The sequence below is a fragment of the Mastacembelus armatus genome, chromosome 2 (assembly GCF_900324485.2).
Source record: "Mastacembelus armatus chromosome 2, fMasArm1.2, whole genome shotgun sequence".
Taxonomy (NCBI): Eukaryota; Metazoa; Chordata; class Actinopteri; order Synbranchiformes; family Mastacembelidae; genus Mastacembelus; species Mastacembelus armatus.
The window spans coordinates 4,409,474-4,425,822 of record NC_046634.1 but is presented as its reverse complement, the minus strand read 5'-3'; the positions used below and the strand labels follow the sequence as shown (position 1 = coordinate 4,425,822).

General features: G+C 40.7%; 1 protein-coding gene across 7 annotated transcripts in view; it reads left to right on the top strand.

Moving 5' to 3' along the window:
- Window positions 1-16,349, top strand: part of LOC113127489 (microtubule-associated protein 2-like) — a 49,181-nt gene that overhangs the window by 24,098 nt on the left and 8,734 nt on the right. For 3 of the 7 annotated variants that reach the window (XM_026302139.1, XM_026302136.1, XM_026302138.1), the window contains exons 1-4: window positions 10,077-13,685; window positions 13,894-14,091; window positions 14,303-14,440; window positions 15,221-15,276. In XM_026302139.1, the coding sequence (XP_026157924.1) occupies window positions 11,057-13,685; window positions 13,894-14,091; window positions 14,303-14,440; window positions 15,221-15,276 (3,021 nt within the window). In that variant the 5' untranslated portion in view covers window positions 10,077-11,056. Of the gene's footprint in view, window positions 1-1,567; window positions 1,637-7,506; window positions 7,683-8,611; window positions 8,687-10,076; window positions 13,686-13,893; window positions 14,092-14,302; window positions 14,441-15,220; window positions 15,277-16,349 lie in introns of those variants that run through there. The other 4 variants (XM_026302141.1, XM_026302140.1, XM_026302143.1 and 1 more) reach the window with 3 other exon arrangements.

Here is a 16,349-nt window from a genome sequence, read left to right as displayed (position 1 = left end):
GTATATTCATATTTTATTTCCCCTTTTTCTTCTTTTCTTCTTTTCCCTCTCAACCTGTTTTTTTTCTTCTTCTCTCTCTTCAATACCTTCTTTTATATGTGGATTAAATTTAAGAAAATCAGATTCAGAGCAAAACTTTATATATAATTTGGTATTAACAATGAGAATAAAGTCCTGAGTTTAGTTTAGCATCCAATTACAGCAATAAAAAATAATTAACATAAAATAATAGCATGACCATACAAAAATCTAATTTAATGAGAAAACAGCAATGTAGACAGTGGTCAAACAGGTTTTAAAATAAACCCAGATTGCCAGAGAAACAAAGGCAGAGATGTAGAATGCTATCTAAAGTTGTCCTTTGCCATGTACATTTCTTGCCATGTTAAACTTTGCTGAAGGTGAGAGACATGATGGCCTAAACTGCAAGAAGAGGACCCAAATTGCAATAAATGAAAATGGAAAATACTTTTTGTGAATCTTGTTTCCCATTCTCTGTAATAATAAGAAATCAGCCTCCTTCCTTTTTGGAAAATCTCTGCACTGCTGATGTTACATACCTCACTACATCTACTTTCTCTTTAACTGCCTAACTGTCTTTGTCACCGAACCCACTTTCCCAAAAGCCTATTCACACTGTTTAAAATGCACCAGTATGCCGCATATTCTACCTTCTTACAGTCCCATAGCAACATAAAGGGTGAAGTCACAGTAGACTTTAGCCTTAAACTCATCCCCTGGCTCAGCCACAATGAACCTGTCCAACAGTTTGACAAATCATAGAAACAGCTCAGTACTGGAAACTGTCTAGCTGGCACAGGGAGGACATGCTCACTTGTAATCACTTGTGTATGAAAAATGATCACTTTGATCAGTTTTCAGATTATTATCCTTGCAGTTGCCTTGGAAACTACCCTCATCCCCTCTTTTCTCTCATGCTCTGCAGCCACTTTCATCGACTTGTCAGTTAGAAACAAAATTATTTTTGGCATACAGCTTCTCTTTTTTCCACTTAACCAATTTCTGGAAAACATTGACATTTTTGCTTTTTAAGTGAAATTTCCAGTATTTACCAATGTTACTTACATTAGGGACCAAAATAAGTTAATATATTAAGATAAGAATACTTAATGCGCACACACATGCCTGTGAATAGGTGAGATTGTCTTTGTTTTTGTTTTAGTGTGCACCCCATCAGCACAAGCTTAAGAGATAAGAGATACAAGGTCATACTGAGGTTTGGCTTTATGTTGCTTGCAGACAGCAGGTGACAGACCGGAGCTGGTGTGTGCATGCACGTGTCACGCATGGCTGTGTCGAACGCGAGGCTGAGATGAAATATTTCATGTAAGAAAGCCTCTTGTTTAATTCTGAATGAGCTATGCAGGATTCACAGGTTGGATCTTAAAGCTGTTGGTGAATTTAATGGGCTTAGGCCTCTCTGCAACCCAGTGACATATATCTCTTTCAGGGAGGAGTGTACTGTATGTGGAGTGTGTGTTTTACTGCTGTAGTATTTTGGTGTCCTAACATGTATTCTCTCTCTGCTCTTCCATCCTTCATGCAGGTCTGAGCAGACGCTTCTTCTCAGCCCTCATCTGTTTCATCCATCAGCGAAGACAGCTCATCAAGCCAGGTAAGATAACAAAAAACACTGATGTGAAGAGAATATTGTAGAGTACCCTGTTTACACTGGACTGGGAGATCAAATAAATTGCAGAAAAGCACAAACAAAATAATGAAATTAAATGACAATCCATAAAGGAGTTACTAAGACTTTTCACTCAAGCCAAATATATCAAACAATTCGATGGAATCACACATTATTTTAATCCTCTTTTGCTTGAATGTATCTTTGAAAGCGCAATGATTGGTCTCACAGCTGAATAACTTAAAGCCAAAGCAAAACCATACAAGTCTGGCCTGCTGCCAGATTGTATGCTGTGCACTCCTTCAACTCATATCCCCTCCATGACATTTCACACTCACGTTTCCCATGACTCATGGGGCCTGGGAGTGAGATCTAAGTGGTTGCACTCAGCCAGATGATTAGCTTGGCTGTTCATGGATATATAATAGAGGGGGAGCTATGCTCAGCAACGTGTGGGAAAGGAGAAGGGGCGATTGCTTGGGTTGATGTCATGCAGGATATTTTTGACCAAGAAAAAGCAGTCATTAAGTTGTAACTCCCATCTGATGTTTTGAGCTAAATGTGTGTGAGGTAAATGACATGTGAGTGAGTGGTTAATTGTTGTTTGAGGAACTCTGCTGTGTGTGTGTGTGTGTGTGTGTGTGTGTGTGTGTGTGTGTGTGTGTCTATATTTAACTGATAACAATGTGTTTGCTCCCAGCCAGAGTTCTGGTTTAGTGGATGCATTTCGAGGCCCCAGTGAGAGGGTGTCTGGGTTTTTGTGTATGTTGCCAGTTGATTTGCGCAGGGTGTGTGTATGACCATGGGCTGGGACATGTTAAGCTGTAGTCAGTCATCATAATCCTCTCAGTCGTGAAGCATGCGTGATAATGGCTGGGGAGGGAGGGATTGACTGTTAAAAGACAGAAAGATTTGTTTGTAGACAGTGGTGACCCCCAGGGAGCTCATAGCTGTGACCAAAATGTTACAGTTGTTTTTCTCTGTAAATTTGGTTGTGACAATTAGCAGGAATTGATTTGAGACATGCATTTTTAAATTGCAGTCCTTTTTTCTTTTGGTAGCTTGTGCTTTGGCCTGTGTTTACTGTAAATATTGACAGTGCAGAAATCACATGCAAAAAATGAAAATCTGGCTCCTATACATAACAATACAAAATGCGTCTTGCTTTGTTTTAACCAGATGTGTCAATAGGACCAGTGCTGTGCAGCAATTTTTGACCAACGTCCTTATAAATAAGTGGCAACATATTACAACATCACCGTCATCAGCACCAGCAGCATTAAAGCCCTACAGAGGCATGAACAGCCCAACCAGCAACCACCTATCAATGTATTGATGAAGTTAAATGGCTCAGCTCCCATTTGTGTTAGTGCAGCTTGGAAGGACTCCTGGGAGTTGTGCCTGCGGGATCTAGTGACCTATTTCAGGATCCATAATATGATCGCACTCCACTCTCTGCAGTCAGCGTCCCCTGCTGACCACCGCCAGCCCCTCCTACCATGGTATCACCATGGGAACAGTGACATCAGCGTGGGGCGGGGCTGCTGTGTGCCAGGAAACACACTAATTTGATGAGATTGGAGGCAGAAAGTAAAGTAAGGACATGAAAGGCAGTGTGAGGAGGGAATCAATCAGAGTTAGGATGCAGAAGAGGCACAGCAGTCAGGTTGAGTCAGCTTCATTTATCTTAAAGGGTTTACTCTCAAATCTCACGAAAATAATGCAGAATGTAGTTAGAATAATTAATTCCTCACAGTATACCACAGTGCAAACAGCAAACCATTTGAAAAGAGCCAATAACTAAAGAAAAAAACTTGCTGATTTAAGCCTAATAGTGTAATTTAAACCACATACTGCCAGCTTATTTTTTTTATATGGACTTTGATGCTACTTCTGCTTTTACAGTTGAGACCAAATGCTGTTTTATTCAAGTGAAACGAGATAAGTTTATGTAAATACAGTTGACTTATGATAAAAGTGCAGTCCAGAGTAAGAAACTGCATAGTTACTTGCTGACAGCTGATTGGATATGACTGAGTACAGCACCGTGGTGGCATGACAGTTACTGAGATCATGTTATGGTCAATGTCTGCAGCACACAAATTAAGATGCAGCGATATTTCTTTCTGGGCACAGTGCCCTCATTGCTGTGGAAGAGATGAGACTTTCCTGAGGAGTTTTTTGTTTGGTACAATGTAGTTTCACATTTATAGTGAGGGAGAATCCCAGTACAAACACACACCCATGGTAGGAGTGTTAGATACTGTATAGTACATACTCATGTACCAAACATACTCAGCTAGAAAAGACTAGTCAATATTTGTCTTCTGCGACTCATGTTTGACAATGTAAACTGGCTGATCATTTAATCAAACTGTGAGAAACTGTTTGACCTGTCTAAAAAAATAATCTGTGGCTTTTTTAATACTAAATTATTTAATTTATTAAGCAGAAATTTTTTCAAGAATATTACAATTTCTTTAGAATTTCCTGCTTTTTTTTAAATTATACTTCATAGTAAACTTTGACTTTTAGCCACAGAGAACGAGACATTTAAAGACATCAGTTCCACTTTGAAATGTATAACAAAATATAATTGTTACATGATATTATCACTAACATCACAGTAGTAGTAGTAGTGATGCTTAATTCTCACATGATTTGCAGTAGGCATACGGTTTTTGAGTATTGTTAAAGCCTTGTTAGAAACACCATATGCCTTTCACAGTCGGCCAATTTCTGTGCACCTATACTCTCAGTTTTACGGTATTTAATCTGTAAAGAGTGGATTCAGCTCTGTGCCTCTTGTACATGGGAGTGTGTTTGTGTGTGTGCGCCTTTCTTGTCATGCTGGTGTTTGCCACATACACAGTTGTCTCCCACTTCACTGGCAGTGCTCATTATGCTTCAATCCCCCCCACATCTTGCTGAGTCAACAAAACATAATCTGTGCGTCTGTTGCTGCAGAGGAGGAAACTGCTGGATTCTAGGTTGATTACAGGTCACAGCAATCTTGGCTGCCTTACTGCCCTCATCAGGGTTCCTGTTTAGTGTGATACTGTAATCCATCCACTGTAACACATCAACAGTGTGTTTATTTGGTCTCCTTAAGTTAATAAAGGAGGGTCATTAAGACTCCAAACTCAGGGTATCAACCTTAAATAATGTATTATTGTAACAAATATAAAGCTTAAATTACAAAAACAGTGCACTCTGATATTGCCTGTACATTTTAAGAAAAACATATTTTAAAAAAATATGTATAAAATTGTCTCAGACACACACACACACACACACACACACACAGTATTAAGGCCAGATTGGCCTGCTGAGGCTGGCAGCCTGAGATTCCATCGTCCCTCCTAAATGTATGGTGACATTCTGATGTGAGCGATGCTCCACAGAGGCGTGATGACTGACCCAGATTGGGGTGGGGTTGGTAGAGGGGGGCGTGTAAGGCGCAGACGGGGAGGGATGGGGTGGGCTGGAGTCTTTTGAAAACAGGGATGATGGGGCTAGAAGGTTGAACAAAGTGTGGTGCGGGGGGTGAGAGTGTGAGATGATGGCACTGAAAGACAAAAGAAAGAGAGAAAAGAGAAAGAAGCCCAGTGGAAGTCAAACAAGCCTCGGGCCTGCTGCCACACCTTGTCTTCCTCTTCTCTGTAAGAGATCATGCTGGCAGGTTCAATTTAAGACATCAGTCCCAAGCTGTGATGGGATTTGACAGTCCTTTTTTGACTCCTACTGTTGTTGTAACCCTTTCAAGATTAGCACACTGTGAAAGTTCACATGCTGAGTGTTGCTACTTAACTACTTCTAGTCTTTCTGGATGCATTTAATAGAGTAATGCGTAAAAGCAATGCGTTTGAATTTGTTGGGGAAAAGGTGTGTCCAGCTTAAATATTTCTCTGCAGTTGTGTCTTTTTTGAAATGAGAGCACAGAGGGTTTATGTAACGAGCCAAAGATTGACACCCTTTGCAGGGACAATGTGTGAACGCCAAGTGTGGTGTTATATTGCCAAAACAGCAGCTGTAAGCAGGTCAGTGCAACTGTAAACCACAGTACAATCTGGCTGCCAGCGCACTACTTCTCTTCCTTAGCAACAGCTGGGACCAGACTCGCCTCTGACTGGGCCCTCGGCTGAGATTTTCAGTCTCAGACAGTTTGACTCAGAATCTTTAAGTGTCAGTAGGTCTTTCTCCACCTCCTCCTCCTTGCTCTTCTTTTTTCTATGTTCTGATCCTCACATCCTCCAACTGTAGCAGACATTAGCCCCGATCACTGTGAGCCTGTTGTCATGCAGCGTTGCACGGAAGGAGAGGAGAGAGACTTAGGCTCCAAGAGAGATGAAGTAAGACATAATGACAAGGGGTGATACTATATCATTAATTTAATTTACATATATTGAGATATACATTTGGTCATTCTCATGTCTCTCTAAAAAATCACAGATGTTCTCTTCAGATTTTTATTCTTAGCAGGATGAAAAGCTTTTTCACTTTTATTTGATGCTAAATCTTTTTGTATTATCTTTCTTACGAGTCAGGTGAGAAACCCGAACCACCCTCACATCTGTATGTGTAGTATATAACTAGAGTAGCCATTGATACGTTCATTATTAGAAAGGTTTTTTAAACCTTTAGACAGAGCCAGGCTAACGGTTTACCCCTGTAAAAGAAAAATGCAGTAGAGGAAGACAGAAAAAGACAGAAAAACAGTACATAAAAATAGATACAAATAAAAATGTAGGTGAAGGTAGAAGATGAAATGGAAAAGAAGAGCGAAAGAATAAAAAATATATATATGAAAAGCAGCTCCGTTTAGACCAAAGGCCAATGGATCTGGGCAGACTTCAGGCTTTGCTGTTACAAGGTTATAATAGAAAATCTAAAGAAAGAAGAAATTGTGATGGGAAATGAGACAGAGGGAGAAAAAAAGAAGGGAGTCCCAGTTCTGATCAAATTTATTGCAGCTGGTTGATAATGATGTGATTTAGCTTGGGTGCCAGGCAGGGGAGGGCCCCCTGCTAATCTTGTTTAAAAAGCAACAATATATTCTTCTTCTAAAGGAAAAGGGGCTTTCATAGGCCTACATGCTTGATTCCAGTGTAAATAGTTTAATAATGCATATTTGCTTGAGAAAGACCTCATTGTGATGTGTACTGGTTGCTAATTAATTGTTGGTCTATATGCGTGTGTCTGTGGACCTATTTTTTGTCTGAAAGGGGCAAGCTTGTCAAAACCATCTGCTGGACCCCCATAAGACCTGTTGTAGTTGCCATGGTAACAGCCTCCTTATCAGTGGTGAGGGAAAATGAAGGGTGTGTTCAAATGCCTTTTTTTTTAACCATTCTATAAGTCGTCTTCATTTCTTTGCTAATTTTGGACTAATGCTATGCCATTTTTCTATCTCAGCCTTAGATTAAGAGTGTGTATTCAACCTGGGTGAGAATAAAATCTGCAACCCTGGCAGGTGGAGATGCAATACTCCTGTTCAGCTTATAAAACTGCAGCCACTGACTGTGTACACAAGTGAAAACAATAAAGGTTAAATTAGATTTGAATATTTGGTCTGTCTCTTCGTCCTCAGTCTCAGTACATGGATCTGGAGACAAAGAGCAGTGGTTGAGCTGGTAAAAGAACAGTGTGGCTACCTACTCCCTCTGGTGGATGGTTTGTAAATTTCATGATGCAGGCTGTGTCCTATATCACTTAGCTTGGAAGAAGCATGCCCTTCATAGGACTCCCTCTTTTTGCTCTGTATTTTAGTCATCTCTCATCTTTTTACATTTCATTTGATTTTTACTTATATATATATTTACTTATCTTCCTCTTTTCTTCACCCTGTCCAAAAGATCGCCCGTCCCCTCCCCATTGTCCCAGCAGGTAGGCATGGCAGAAGGTCAGCAGCCAGATGAACACTGGGCCTCCCATGGCCAAGAGAATGGCGAGAATGGCTACTCAGCCTACAGCGCTGCCTACAGGGAGAATGGTTACCACGGTGGGGCAGCTGCACATCCTGGGACAGCAGGTAGGAACACAGGCGTGTGTTTGTGAGTGTGAGTTTGTTAGTATGTGCATGCAGCTGGGTCAGTAACAGTGACTGCTTATACACACTGCCAGATGGCTGTGGGTACATGTGATTGGTTTCACAGTGCCCCCTGATTCGAAGTACCAGATCAGGACCAGATTCAAATCAGAAAGCCTGCAGTTTATAAATTCTGATAATGTGGTTGGTTAAAATTTATTAAATATTGATAATGCCCATTATAGTCAAAACTGGAAATACATCTTGGTGGATGCCAGCTTTTACAGCAAAATGTCAATATTTAGAGAGATATGTCTGCAAAGTGATAGGTCTTAGTGACAAATGGGAGCCGTAGAAAGACAAATAGGAGTGGAAGACAGGCAAGTATAGCAGACTATAATGAGGTGGAAATGTAAAAGTGAAGAAAAAAACTAGAGAAGAGGGAAAAGAGGGGTCAAACAGGAAAATGTAATGGAAAAGTGGATAATCCAGTTTATTCAGTGAAAACGGCGTTTTAACCTTTTTATGATAAATAATGAATAAATAATTTGATGTGTGATGTCTTGTGTAGTTTTTTTATTGTTAAATCTGAATTTTGAGCTGCTGTAATGTGATTTAGTATTGGCATATATGATATTTTTGACATTTTTACACAGTTTAAGGTAAGTCGGTGTTCTGTGTTTATTTGCATTGGGGAATAAGAAAAGATCCAAACCAGCCACACATCTTATCCCAGAGGAGCATGGGATTTGTGTTCTGCATCCACAGCTCATCAAACACACACAACCGTCATTTTTCTGATTTTTACTGTTGGCCACTAGCAAAGTCAACATCAGCAGGGTTATTAGTTTTTCGAAGCCCTCCTCCCATCCGTATCTTGTCTTCCCGTTGTCTGTCTGTCTGTCTGTCTCTCTCTCTCTCTCCCTTCGCAGTGGATGACTCCGCTAATTTGCCTCCCTCCCCTCCCCCCTCTCCATCCGCTGAGCAGATTGGGCCCGTGGCACCAGGTACACCTGCACACACTTTTATCCACTCAAGACCACATTCAAAATAAGAGTGTGAATGTTGGTGAGAGTGACAAAGATATCTCTAAAAGACAACACCAAACAAAGAATCATGAGGATTTCAGAAAATTGTTCTCAAGACATGGCAGCCACTCACATAATACAAACAACTCCTCCTCTTTCTTCTGGTCCCTTAGTGTTTAGTTACAGGATTCTGTTGCTTTGCATGTCAGCTGACAGTCATGTTGCCTCAAAAGAGTCTGCAGCATGTGCCACACTGGCCCTGTTTGAGTTATTTTACCAATATAGTTCGCCATCAGCCTTGCATACAAGAACCAGTATGCAACACAAGCATCCTTCCTCCCTTTAGGCTACAGTACCTAACCTGCCACAGGAGCCCTTCATCTCATTAGTCAGCTGTCCCCTCTCTACATCTCCTCTGTTGTCCCTTTGTTCATTTTGTGTGTTGATTTTCTCCAGGAGTGCTGTAAATCACAGCTTGACTTTCAGCTCTTTACTCACTGAGAACAGAACAGCCTGTTTTCTTATCTTTCCCTTTTGCATGTGGCATGAAATCACCAAAATATAGAATCATATACATGTATTTATTCAAAGTGCACAGTACAAAAATATTTATTGTTCTAATATTTGTTCTACATAATTGGAATTCATTCTAAAAATGAAATAAATGCTATCTGTGAAATTTTTTAGGATTAAGATATATATATATTTACAACTGTAATAAGATTATGTAACTAGTTTCATCTTTTTATGAATTGAGGTTGAATATTTGGCTATTTATCTAGCAAGATTAGTCAAGAAGGTGTGTTGATTCCATCCCATGCATCTCTGTCACAGCTGAAAGTGTCTTGTAAGCCATGTAACGCCAGCATTAATGTCCTCCATGTGTCATCCACGTGTCTCCCTTCCCTCAAAGAAGACAAAGTAGAAGTTGTCAGTCAACATCAGGATGAGGAGGAGGCTCCAGAGGAGCCCAGCAGTTACCAGGAAGAAGTGGCATATGAACAGCCAGCAGACTTGCTCTTAACAGAGACAGATTATTTAACAGAACCCCAGGTTTTGGGCTGCAAGCAAGCCCAGACACCTGAGGTCCTCAATGGAGGAAGTCGTCAAGGTGAACACAGCTCATCACAAAAAGGTGTGTGTGGTTTATGGGGTTTTGTGTGTGTGTGTGCACAAAGTTTGTGTGAGGGTACCAAGGGAATGTAAATCTGTCCATTACCTATTTTGCATGACTTTCTTGTGCTCTGTCAATGGACACAAAGGCTTTCTACTCTTGATTTATAAATTGTGGTGCAACTCAGGCTTTGGTGCCTGCCTTCCTGCAGCTTTGTTGCTCTTAAATTCTTAAGCTTTTGCTTTGGTATTTGAAGGTGCCATGTGCAAAATTATGTGGCATAGCATTTTTTTTTTTGTGCTTTTTCATGCAAAACAATCATTTGCTTTTCATTGGAGCAACATTAGAAATACTGATCAACCATACTCTAGTTGATCATTTCCTCACTGTTGTATTGCCAGCTACATTGCAAATGCAAATATCACTGTCTGACCTGTCAAACATTGACTTAAGTGTTGCTAGGTTTTTATATTTTTCATGTGGGTTTTGCTGGACTATCATGTGCAAGGTGTGTTTCTGACTACACCAACCTCTATGGATGTTTCCATGAATCAGTTCAGTGTGTTTTCAGTCTGTTGTATATGACTTTCTTTGAGTTTCTGTGTTGTTTTCATTTCATCCCAAGGCAAAATATAACCCTGTTTTCCTATTGTTACTAAGATCACACTTGACATTACAATCCACCCTCACTGGACATCAATCATTATCCTTATCTTTGAGGTTAATTGGATCAATAGTATACCCCCTTATAAATTTATTTCCACATTTTTTACAACAAAATAAAGATTCATTCACATCCACAGCATTCCTGTTCTTGGAGTAGAATATGTAATGACACCGTAACTATTGCATCAAATAAGTGTTGGGCTGACCATTTGTTGTCAATCCTTGTGTATTGCAATAGGAATTCAATATAGTTGTGTACATTTGTTTCTTGTCATCTAACATCATGCGACTCATTCCTTCATTCCAGTTCTGCACGCTTATCTTAGGTGCTGTGACCCCTCCCTGTGCTGTTGTGGCCTGCCACAAAATACACTGTATGTGTGACTGCTTGATGGAGAGCTACTATATCTATGTGCAGAAGGCCTCAGCTTGACTGTATTGGCTAGCTTTTGTGGATGCTGCAAGCAAAGCTTTTAGTTAATATGACTTAGTACACAGGTTGTACAGTATCCTTCAAACTCACAGCCCAGCCAGAAGAAAATATCACTAAGGAATCTTCTGAGTCTACTATGAAAGAAGATGAACCTCAAGTGGTGTCACTACATGCGAAGCAGGTGGCTGTTGAAAGAGCAACAGCTGAAGGAGCACAACTTGCCTCGTTTGAACCTTCCCATCCCTTTGTGAAAGAAAAAGATCTCTCTGACACTTCCCCAGTTGAACAGGGTTACGAAAACATAAAGGATGAAGCTAAGGAGGCTGCTACAATCCACCTGCTTGTAGAGTCTAAAACAAAAGAGGTAAAACTCTCTCCACTCTTAGAAGAGTCCTCAAAAGTTACAACCGAAGACATACAGGGAGTAGTCTCACAGAGCAAATCACAAACCCATTTGAAAGAAACCAATGAAGAAATGGGGACGATTGAAGGAGAGGTTTGTGGCAGTGACATTTCATTGCGTGATACGCCAGAGATGGATATTCCAAACGTCTGCCCAAGACAAGAAATAGTCAAATCTTATCCAAAACCCACAACAGAGCTGAAAGCCACATCAGATATTTTTCAGGAACATGAGCCAGGAGCAAAAACCTACTTTGAGACATCTTCAAAACTCCAGGAGGAGGAGTCACCACAAACTCAGAGCTATTATGAGCTCAGTGTCGCAGCAGAGACAAAGTTAACTGGAGAAACTGGAAACCTTATGATGAAGCTGGAAGACCAGGAGAAGAAAGTCAGAATATCTCCTGGAAAGGTGTCTTTAGAACAGAGAAGCCTTTCCTTGAACATTACTGTTGGGTCCTCAGAGAGACAGACAGTTAAGGAAGAGAAGCCAAGGACCTTCCCTGGAAGTTTGTATCCAGTCAGCGGAAGTTTTGATGAATCTGAGGTTTACCCTTGCACACCATCGGTGGAGAGCCATAAACCTGTTTTTCCTCCAGTTGCTTCCATTGCCCCAACTTCCACTGAATTACCTGAGGATATTCACACCCAAGCAGAAATGTCTCAACCTTCAGACAAACATATCTCCAGTTTTGAACAATCAAGCAGCCTCTCTGAGATGTTGGACCTGGCCGGAGCCCTGCCACTGCTATCGCTGGAGCGGCAAAAGATTGACCACATGAGGAGGAAGTCAATGCCAGCCAATGTATCAGCTCTTGTGGGAAATTCTTTGGCCAAGCTTGCCTCTAGAGATCCGACCATGAGAGTGGAGGGTAGGGAGGGACAGCTGGAGGAACTGGGCTACTGTGTCTTTAACGAGTACTCAGGTCCCATGCCCTCACCTGCTGATGTACCTAGTCCTGGGGATTCACCACACCAGCGTTTCCCTTCCATGGAAGGCGAAGTGGAGAAAGAGCTTAATGCTACAGATGTTGAATCAATTGAAAAGAGAATCCAAGAACCCAATTACAAAGGAAAAGCTGCTGAGATAAGTAAAAAAACCGAGAAGAAAGATGCACCAATAAAGACTACCCTGATTCTTGAAAGAGCTGTGACAAGTGGAGTAAAACCTGATCGCCTAAGAATCCCAATGAGTTCTTCAAAAGACAGACTCAGTGGCCTGCCTGGTGACATCAAGATTCAAGCAATCCCTGAGGTGGAAATTGAAAAAGACCCATCCAGAGAGGCTTCTCCCATCCCACCAGACAGTTCCTTTACTTTTACTCCTACAGAAACTGGAAGCCAGGGTCCCCCAACTCCTATCACCCCCAAGTCCCCAGTTGACACACCCTCAGAAAGCCAAGACATTGGAAATGAAGCTAGAGAAGATATGTTACTAGAGGTCAAAGCAGAACAAGATCCACAATCTGAGAAGATTGATAATAATCTACAGCCAGAATTAGACAAAGAAACACCAGAACAGAAATCTGAGTCAGAAATAAGAACTGTAGAACTAGAAACATCAAACATGGAGATACCTTCAGCATCATCACAGTCTTTAAGAGAAAACATTGAAAAGGATGACGAGAAGGTTCAAAATGAGCATAGGATACCTGCAAGATTAGAAGGAATAGAAAAGCAAGAGACATCAAACATTGAAAAGTCCTTAGATGCCCAAATCCACTTACAGGAAAAAGGATTGCCAAAACCACCAATGCCATCCCCAGTCATTATTATACCTCAAGCACAAGTTGAGGAAGAAGTAGAGGATGAGGATGATATTGAGATTGCTGAAGAGCCTCAAGAAATCATGGACGAAGCTGAGGCACCTGAGACAGATCAAGCTGAAGTTGAAAAACAGGTTAGGCTAATGGTAGGCGATCAGATGTTAGAAGAAGATCCCAGGTCTGGAGCAGAAGAATGGAGTCACAGTGCCCTAAACAGTGATGATGGAGAGCCTGCAACAGACAGTTCTCAATTGTCTCCATGCTCTGATCATGACCTTCCACAGCCAACAGAGGAAGGAGGCAAAGATGAAATGATTGGAGCAGATAAAGTAGCACATGACTCACAAAAAAATAAAGTAGAAGAGAAGAAAGAGGAGGATGAACAGGTAGAGAAGGCAGGTTCTGAAGAAAAAGATGTGAAAGTGATGGAGGAAGAGGATCAAGGGGAGGACAGGATGGAGGAGAAAGACATTGTGATTGGTCAAGAGGTGGAAGAGCTCTCTAATATACCCTTCCAGACTGGTCAGATGGCTAACGATGAAACCACCATGGACACTTCCATCCTAGACACAGACAGTGGTTGGATGGACTCACAAGGTACATAGAGCTTGTAAAATTCATAAATTAATAACCTGAAATAAATTGTTTAAGGTATCTAATGTATATTTAACTTTTTTATATCAAAAAACTACCTAGCGTCAGAGAGTTTGTTTCTAGTAAATATGAATGTACCTTTTGTATTAAGCTATGTCCTCGGTACTGGAGTGTGGAGAAATAGTCCTCTTTTGATCCTTCTCCACTGCAGATGATGACAAAAGTATCATGACTGAGCAAATCGAAGCCCTTCCTCACATCCAGAGTCCTACCAGTATACCTGTCGTGGTAGATAGACCCGCTAAACGGGCGCCTGGCAGAGGAAGGGGCCACCCTGGCACCACTGAGAGCAAAGTGTCTCGCAAAGTGCCCAGCCACCATCCAAGAGAAGAGATAAAGAAGAAAAAAGGTTTCAATTCTGTATTGAAGTATTGTTTAGCTTTGTGTAACTGTTTAGTATTTATCAATGTATTATAAAATTGCACCGAAGATTTATACGATAGGAAAGTCACTAGTTTTTTTTTCACTAATGTAACATGATGTTAAACACAGATTTGCCTCTGTTGTGCATTTAACTGAGGTTTGCATGTTTGTGTAATCTTGTCTCTCCTCTTTGCTAGTAGGCATGAGGAGGGTTGACCAAAGTAAGGTGTCAGCCCTCCAAAGTCGTTCTCCAAATCGAAAGAGTGTAGCCAAAGCGGCGGCCAGACATCCTAGGCCTGCTCTGCTTCACAGCTCTGCTAGACGCAAGGCCACAGGTGAACACATTTCACCAAGAATCAATGACATGGATAGAGAGAGTGCAACCAAGATGAGCGTTTGTAAGGTGCTAGGTGCACTTTGCAGGACTACTGTACCAATGCTTTATTAACTGTGAACTATGCAGTTTTCAGCGTTTACTCATTTAAAGTTTGATCTCAAGTTCCTCTTGGCTAATTACCACATTAAACCAATGAGGAAATAAAAACGTAATGGCTAATAAAAATGTTGGCTCTCTCTATTGATGGCACTGAAAAATTCAGCAGGTGCAATGTAGCTGGCAAACATCATGTGCTGCTGACCCATTTTTAAATTGCCACATTTGCACAGTTTTGCTCCATTAACACATAATGAGACTTTTTTTTTTTTTTGGTCTTTTATTTTGGTGTTTCATTTCCTTGAAAAAATGGTGGGGTTTCAGCTGTTTGGCTTCACATTCACGCTTTTTTCTGCTGGTTGATGGTGTTGCTTGTATGTAATAAGTGTACTTTTAAATGAGAAACTGGGCCATTTTGGGTCCAAGGATCATGTGGTGATGTGGCGTTAAGAAGAGTTTTATGACGTGTGATTATCTGACGTGTGGTTTGGGGATATGTCTGTTACCAGAACACATTACAGTAACCCTTTGGTCCTTTCAGAATTAAACATTGGAGCTGTTATTTCGCAGTATGTGTACATACATATTTGTGTGCTGTATGACCTTAAGTGATGGCCCTCGCAAATGCTTCAGCCTGTATGTTAATACTCATCATTACAGCAGGACTCTGTTTTCTTTACAGGTGTGGAAAGCCATCAGCCCCTCAGTGTAGCCCACCAATCCAGGGAGAGGACCACTGTAAGTACTGTACCACACCCATGATCACATGTGCAAACTAGGGAGGAGAAGATTAACTGAAGTTCAATACACGGGTGGGGTATGATGCAAGTGTATTGGATTCAGTACAATTCAGTTCCATATATGGATTTCACTTTGGATCTAATCTGTTTGGTTATTAGATGTTTGTTGCATTTGTTTAGAAAAGTGGCCAACCCAAAATTTTATATATTGATATTTTTATTCCTCCTGTATTAGACCTGCTTTGTGGATGTAAGTTATTGTATGTGCGCTGCAGTTGAGCACAGTAAACATGGCAGAGGCAGAGTGTATATAGATATTGCTTACTGTTGCTCACTGGTGAGTTAACCTACCTGCTACTTAAAACATGTTAAGCGCATACTTTTTCATTTTGCGCTTTATTGCTCTTCTTAATCTTGAGCATCCTTCATTTTGTGAGCCAGGTGTATTGAAAGTGTAAACCTGAAACTAACACTTATACAGAAATTGTGAGAAAAGCCCAGTTTCTCAAAGCTCTTAGTTTTGCTTGGTTAGTTAATAATTAAAATGTTTTGATGGCATAGCATCAGTCCTTTTCCTCATCCAGTCACATCCTATTGCAGTGAATAGCACTGTTTTGAATCATATATGTCTTTAACAGAGAGACACTAGTGCATAAACACAATGGCTGTGATGTAACTTTAAATTCAGCTTAGATTTTTGGGGTGATATGTAAATATGAATTAACATCAGTAAGAAGGATATGACAAGAGTTCAATTCTGGCAGTCGATGTGTCAGGTTCCCTGAATTTACATCATACTATAGAGCCCTGTACTGTTGCAGGGTTCACCACTTCACTCATCACATGGACTCTTGTTTTCTTCTTTCTTTTTTTCATTTGTGTCTTTTTATTTCTGTGTGTGCTTATTTTGTTTTGCATGCCTGCCTCTATCCCTGTCTGTACCAGTCTCGACAGAGAAAATCTGTGAGTAATGAAAATAATTTAGTTTTGGTATACACAGTTAGGTGTATACTTAGGATGTGCAGTACAGTACATCATTTGATGCTTTCTACTGTGTAACACAAACATTTC